Raw genomic sequence first — 7,599 nt, forward strand, 5'->3', positions numbered from 1 at the left:
TATATCCTTCATATTTTTGTTTCAATATGTGATCAATATAAAAATTATTAATGAGCTATTTTACAGTATTTTTTGGGGTGGAGGGAGCTTAGTAAGTCTTTAGAATCCATTGTGTACTTTATATTTACAGCACATTTCAAGTTGGGTAAGCTACTGTCAAATGTTCATGTCTGTTATATAAAACAGTACTAATGACTACTATATCGGATAGCATAGATTTCATTGGATAGCAATGACTCTCAATCTATGTGGCATACCAAATCTGAGTCACAATAATGTTACCTTGGTGTTCTAAACTCTTACAAAGACTGAACTATCTTTTTAATAGCTACCTATGGTTGGTCTACTGGTGGGAAAACAAAACAAGAAATAAATTGTATATTAATTATATAAGGACATACCAATGATTTTTGACCCATCATCTTCCACATCTGAGAGTTCCATGTCTTCCACATCACGATTATCTGTCGCAGGCTCAGGTGTGACAGATTTTTCACTCTCCACGGCTGGTGACTGAGATTCCTCACCTCCCATTCCTTGAAAAGGGGATTCAGAACCAGTTGGGGATGGAGCATCCATGCTTGGGGAAGGGACTGGTGATTCTTCAGGATCAGGAAGGGTTGACTTTAATTGATCCAGCTTCTTCTTTAAATTATTCACTCGATTAGCAAAGGTTTTATATGCCTGAAAAAGAAGAAGAGGAGGTTACTCCTCTGGGGAAAGAAATAAGAAGCTTCCATTTTGACTCATTCTGATCTCTTCATTATTATTAAATCCATCACTGGTAAAGAACAAGAAAATATTATTCCCTATGTGAATACTGCGGAAGCTCTCGTAGCATAGTGGCTAAGGCACTTGACTGCTAACCAGGAGGCTGGCGGTTCAAACCCACCAGCCACTCCTCGGAAGGAAGATGGGGCAACCTACTTCTGTAGTGATACTGCCTCGGAAACCCAAGGAGGGGTCGCTAAGAGTCGGGTCCAACTCGACAGCACATAACAACAACATGTGAATATTACCATCTATGCCATACAACTGCTCAAGTGAGAAATTAAGAGGTTATCTAAATACTGTATGTCTCACTAACATGTAAATCTAACATAACCTCTACAATAGCAGTCCTCAAAATGTGGTCTGAAGCCAGTTAAGAAAGATTCATTAATTAAGCACTTAGTATGTTCTAGCCTCTCTTCTAAGGAGCTCTGCTGGTGTAGTCGTTAAGCACTCAGCTGCTAACTGAAATGTTATCAGTTTGAACCCACCAGTGGTTCTGTAGGAGAAAAGACCTGGTGCTCTGCTCCCCATAAAGATTATAGCTTTGGAAACCCTATGGGGTACTTTTACTCTGCCCTACAGGGTTGCTAAAGGATTTGTGGTGGCATGGTGTATGCAGTATTTGGCTAACCAGGTCAGTGGTTCAAACCCACCAGCAGCTCCTGCTCCATGGGAGGAAGATGAGGCAATTTACTTCCATAAAAATTTACAGCCTTGGAAAACCAATGGGGGTCACTACTATGAGTTAGAATCAACTCGATGGAAGTGGGTTTGGTTTTGCTGGTTTTATAGGGTCATAAGAGTTGGAACTGACTCAATGGCAAAGAGTTTGTGTTTGTTTTTTTTTGGTTTTAAGTATTACCATGTAGTTGTCTAAATAAGAAATTTAGACATTATCTGTGATTTAACCTTTATTTCCACTCAACCAACCTGTATTTATTAAGACCAAATGTGCTGGCTAAATGTGTAAGGTCTGGGGATACAACAGTAAGAACACAAAAACAGTATCTACAAATAAATGAGATTACAAATAATGGTAAGTGCTACAAAGAAAACAAAACATGGATTTATGACAGAGAGCAACAGGGGGACAAAACAGCAAAGTATAGCCTGAGAGGTCAAATTCTACTAATTTTTAAATAAACTTTTTATTTTACAACAGTTTTAGATTTACAGAATTATTGTAAAGATAGTACAGAGAATTCCCATGTATCTCACACCCAAGTTTCCCTTTATAATATCTTACATTAGTACAGTACATTTGTTTGGATTAATGAACCGTAACTGATACATTTTTACTAACTATAGCCCATACTTTATACAGATTTCCTCAGTTTCCATCTAATGTCCCTTTTCTATTCCAGGATTCTATTCAGGGTATCACATTACATTTAGTAGTCCTGCCTCCTTAAACCCACTGCCATTGAATTGATTCCAATGCACAGCAACACTGTAAGACCACACAACTGCCCTAAAAGGTTTCTAAAGCTGTAAGTCTTTATGAAAGCAGACTGTGTCATCTGTCTGCCATGGAGAAGCTAATGGATTTGAACTGCCACCCTGGTAGGTTCGAACCACTGACCTTTTGGTTAGCAAGCTGAATGCTTTAACCATTGTGCAAGCAGAACTTCTCCTATCTTGTCGTCATTTTTGGTATGTGCCATTGAGTCATCCCCAACTCATAGCAATCCTATGTACAACAGAACAAAACACTGCCCAGTCCTGTTCCAGCTTCACAACCCCTACTATACCTGAGCCCATCGCTGCAGCCACTGTGTCAATCCATCTTGTTAAGGGCCTTCCCCTCTTTCATTGACCCTCCACTTTATCAAGCATGACATCCTTCTCCAGAGAATGGTCCCTTCTGACAACATGACTAAAGCAGGTGAGATGAAGTCTAGCCATTCTCGCTTCCAAGGAGCATTCCAGCTGTACTTCTTCAGGACAGACTCATTAGTTCTTTCAGCAGTCCATGGTACTTTCAGCATTCTTCACCAACACCACAATTCAAAAGCATCAACTCTTCTCTGGTCTTCCTTATTCACTGTCTAGCTCTCAGACTCATGTGAAGCAACTGAGAATACCATGGTTTGGGTTAGGTGTATCTTAGTCTTCAAGGAGATATCTTGGCTCTTCAGCAAGACCTTGAAAGAGGTCTTTTGCAACAGATCTGCCCAATGCAATATGCTGTCCGATGTCTTGACTGCTGCATCCATTGACATCGATTACAGAACCAAGTGATATTAAGTCTTTGACAACATTAATCTTTTCTTCATCTATCATGATGCTGCTTATTGGTCCAGTTGTGAGGACTTTTGTTTTCTCTATATTGAGGTGTAATCCATACTGCAGAGTGTAGTCTTTAATCTTCATCAGTAAGTGCTCCAAGTCACCCTCACTTTTAGCAAGCAAAGTCGTGTTATCTGTTTATCTCAGGTTGTTAATGAGCCTTCCGTCAATCCTGATGTCACATTCTTCTTCATATAGTCCAGCTTCTCGGATTATTTGCTCAGCATACAGATTGAATAAGTATAGTGAAAGGATACAACCCTGATGCACTCCCTTCCTGATTTTAAACCATGTAGTGCTTCTGTTCGAATGACAGCCTCCTGGCCTATGTACAGGTTCCTCATGAGTACACTTAAGTGTTCTGAAATTCCCATTCTTCTCAATGTTATCCACAGTTTGTTATGATTCACACCATCGAATGTCTTTGCATAGTCAATAAAACACAAGTAAACACCTTTCTGATATTCTTTGCTTTAAGCCAAGATCCATCTAACATCAGCTATGATATCCCTCACTCCACATCCCCTTCTCAATCCAGCTTGCATTTCTGGAAGTTCTCTGTCAATATACTGCTGCAACCGTTTTTGAATTATCTTCAGTAAGATTTTACTTATTACGTGTGTCTTCTTAGGCTCCTCTTATTTGTGAGAGTTTCTCAGACTTTCCTTGCTTTTGATGACCTTGACAATTGTGAAGAATAATGGTCACGTATTTTGTAGGATAGCCTTCAGTTGAGATGTGTCTAATGTCTTTCTTATTATTAGATTTAGGTAATGAGTATTTGAAAGGAAAACCACAAAGGTAAAATGCTAATCTCCTTACATGATGCCAAGAGTGCATACTATCTGTCAGTATGACTAATCATTGCTGATGTTAACCTTGATCACCTGGTTTAAATCCTGTTGAATTCCAGAACAGGAAGAAACAAATAAAACCACAGAGAAAACTGTTGAAGATCTGTTGGAAGAGAACTGTCTGGGTATGATGAAAGATGAGAATATATCCATTCAAGAAGTCCCACAAACCCCAAAGTAGAAAGACCCCAAAAGAAAATCATCAAGACATATCATCATCAAACTCACCAAAGCCAAAGCCAAAGAAAGAATCCTGAAAGCAACATGGGAAAAACGATGAGTTACCTACAAGGGGCAATCAATAAGATTAAGCTCAGATTTCTTGGCAGAAACCACACAGGTGAGAAGACAATGAGATGGTATATATAAAACCTTGAAAGAAAAAAATTTCCAACCATGAATGATATACCCAGCAAAACTGTCCCTCAAATATGATGGTGAAATTAGGACATCTCCAGGTAAGCAGAAATTAAGGGAATTTGTTAAAACCAGTCTAACCTTACAAGAGATGCTAAAGGGAGTCCTTTGGACAGAGAACCAACAACAGCAAACAATAACTGACATCACAATAAACAATACACATGATGACACAACCTGGAAACCAATCCAGTTATAGAAGCATTCAAAGTAAATAAGCCTACAAGATTGTAAACAGGGAACCAGAGACATCAATTGAAAAAAGAGGACAACTACAAACCAAAAAGGGAAAAAACTGTGTAGTTACAGAACTTCTAAATAGTAGGGAACCCAAGACAACTACAAGATAGAATGGACTGTTCTCAACTTGGGAGGAAAACTATAAATCACAGGATAACATGAAAGAAAAATGATAAACCTTCACATCAAAATAAAAAAGAGGACCAACACAAATATTTAGCAAATACTAAAACAAAAGCAACGAAGGAAGTGATAACATGATTCATAAACAAAACGAGCTCAGCACAGAAAATTACATGGAACACAGAAATCAACACCACAAAAAAGCACAAAACAAAGTGACAGCAACAAATTTATACTTGCTGATAATTACGTATCTGGCAAAGGACTCATCTCTTAAGATTTATAGAAAACTCCAATGCCTCAACAGCAAAGGGATTAACAATCCAATTAAAAAATGGGCAGAAGACATGAATAGACACTTCAACAGGGAGGATATTCAGGCAGCCAGCAAATACATGAAGAGATGCTCAGGATCACTTGCCGTCAAAGAGATACAAATCAAAATAACAATGAGATACTATCTCACGCCAGCATTACTGGCAAGATTCAATGAGACAGAAAATAATGAATGCTGGCAGAGCTGTGGAGAAAATGGGACTCTCATACACTGCTGGTGGGACTGTGAAGTGATACAAGCACTGTGGAAAGCAGTATGGCTGTTCCTTAGAAAGTTGGAACTGGAGATACCATCTGAGCCAGCAACCCATTACTGTATATATCCTAGAGAGTGAGAGGCAGGACAGGAACAGATATATGCACACCCATGTTCATCACAGCACTGTCTGCAGTGGCAAGAGGATGGAGGCAACCTACGTGCCCATCGACAGAGCAGTGGATGACCAAGCTGTGGTGCAGACACACAATGGAGTGCTGTGCAGCACTGAGGAGTGATGTGGAGTCTGCAAAGCATTGCACGGCGTGGATGGACTTGGGGGACATTGTGCTGAGTGAAATAAGTCAATCACAGAAGGACAAATATAGTGTTAGTTCATTGGTGTGGAGGGTCAAGGAAAGGTTTATATATGGAGGGAAACTTTCTTTGTTGGTTGCCAGGGGTGGGAGGGGAGGGGAGTGAACATTGAGGAAAAAAAAAAAAAGCACTGACCTATGTCACTTTAGTTTTGTGTAATTCACTGTACATAAATTATATATCAGTAAAATGCATTTAAAAAAAATTCCTGAAAAGTGGAGTGGAAGTTAATGAGTTTTATGGTATAAAAAGACAGTGATTAGAGTTCAAGTAACTTCATGGGGGAGGACTTTAGTGATTACCCCAATGCTGTCAATGGAAAAATCCTAGGAGCTAGGGTAAATCAGAAACAGAAAAAAGCTTGCCAAAACTGCAACTCCTCAAGCTAGTTTAGTTAATATAATCAGCTTTCACTCTATCCCTAGTGAAAGGAAAGGGTGAACTCTCTCTAAAACAAACAAAAACAAAAAACAACCAAACTTCACTGTTGTTCAGTCAATTTTGACTCACGGCAATCCTAAGACAGAGCAGAACTTCCCTCACAGGGTTTATATGGCTGTAACTCTTTATGGAAATAGACTGCCACATCTTTCTCCCAGAGAGTAGCTGGTGGATTTGAACAGCTGACTTTTCCATTAGCAGCTGATCACTTAACCACTGTACCACCAGTGCTGCTGAACTCTGAAATCATCCAGAGACTCTACATTCTTTCACATATAATGTCCAGCATTCGATAAGAAATTAGAAGGCAGCAAAAAGATAAAACCAAATTACTATGAACTGATAGGGCAAGTCGTTAGACCTAGAGAGAAATACTGGGGTGAGGAAAATGTCTGCATTGGAAGGAGGCAATGCATGGAACATCAGAGACCAAACAGGGTAAGAAGTACACAGGGGGTGAAAGGCTGGAAGATTAGTTACATAAAAGGAGACTAACTAAACAAGTAAATGTACTGAAGTTAAGATGAGCAAGGTTTTGTACTATTAGCAAAAGCAATTACAAATGTGGAAAGGGAGAAAAGTAGAACAAACCTGTGGTGCTAGATTGGAATCGGAGATATCAGTGTGAATTCATGGTTTTCAATATACGTAGATATCAATGTAACATCTCTCTTACCACTATCCTCCCTCTGGTTACCTTTCCCTGATGTCCTTCTTTCCTATGCCTTCCTGCCTTCTGAGCTTTCTCCCTGTGTGAATGCTGCCTTTCTAATCTCCCATGGTTGACTGTTTTTAGTGCACCTTGTTGATATAATTGTTTACCTCCTAAATTGGTCTACTGTTTGGCTGAAAGTTAAGCCATGGGAGCGAATTTAATTTTAAGCCCTAAGGATGACTAGAAAGAGCTCTGGTGGCATAGTGCCTAAGGCATTTGACTGCTAATCAGAAGCTTGGTGGTTCAAACCCACTAGCCACTCTGTGGAAAGAAGACTGGGCAATCTACTTCCGTAAAGATTTACTGCCTTGGAAACCCAATGGACATCAGTATTAGTCAAAATCGACTCTATAGCAGTAAGTTTGGTTTTTTTTGAAGGGTGACTAGAGGACACACTCTCCAGGTTTTCACCAGTCTCTTTCTGACCAGTAAGATTTTTTTTTTTTAGTTTTGTTCTGTATTTTTCTGCTACTCTATCCAGGATCTGTAATTTTGATCCCTTTCTGAGTGGTTGGTAGTGGTTGCCAGGCCCCACTATTGGTCTCAGGGTCACTGTAGGTTGAGGTTCCAATGGCTCACTAGACCATTGGACTAAATGTTTCCATGTGTCTTTGATTTTCTTCATTCTTTTTTGCTCTGGACAAGGAAAGACCAATAGTTGCATCTGAGATGGACACTGATAAGCATTTAAGACCCCAGTTGCTACTTACCAAAGTAGAACGAAGAACAATATTTCTGTGTACTGTTAAGCCAAGGAGCTCTGGTAGCATAGTGCCTAAGGCACTTGACTGCTCACCAGAAGGCTGGCAGTTCAAACCCACCAGCCACTCCTCGGA

General features: G+C 39.6%; 1 protein-coding gene across 1 annotated transcript in view; it reads right to left on the bottom strand.

Annotated features, from left to right (window-relative positions):
- The window catches only part of RPRD2 (regulation of nuclear pre-mRNA domain containing 2), a 139,674-nt gene that overhangs the window by 9,857 nt on the left and 122,218 nt on the right, over window positions 1-7,599 (bottom strand). Inside the window, exon 8 of the mRNA XM_007950945.2 lies at window positions 402-684. Within this exon, the coding sequence (XP_007949136.1) occupies window positions 402-684 (283 nt within the window). The remainder of the gene's footprint in view (window positions 1-401; window positions 685-7,599) is intronic.

Source organism: Orycteropus afer, unplaced genomic scaffold (genome assembly GCF_000298275.1).
Source record: "Orycteropus afer afer isolate SDZICR_OR568_19922 unplaced genomic scaffold, OryAfe1.0 scaffold00290, whole genome shotgun sequence".
Taxonomy (NCBI): Eukaryota; Metazoa; Chordata; class Mammalia; order Tubulidentata; family Orycteropodidae; genus Orycteropus; species Orycteropus afer.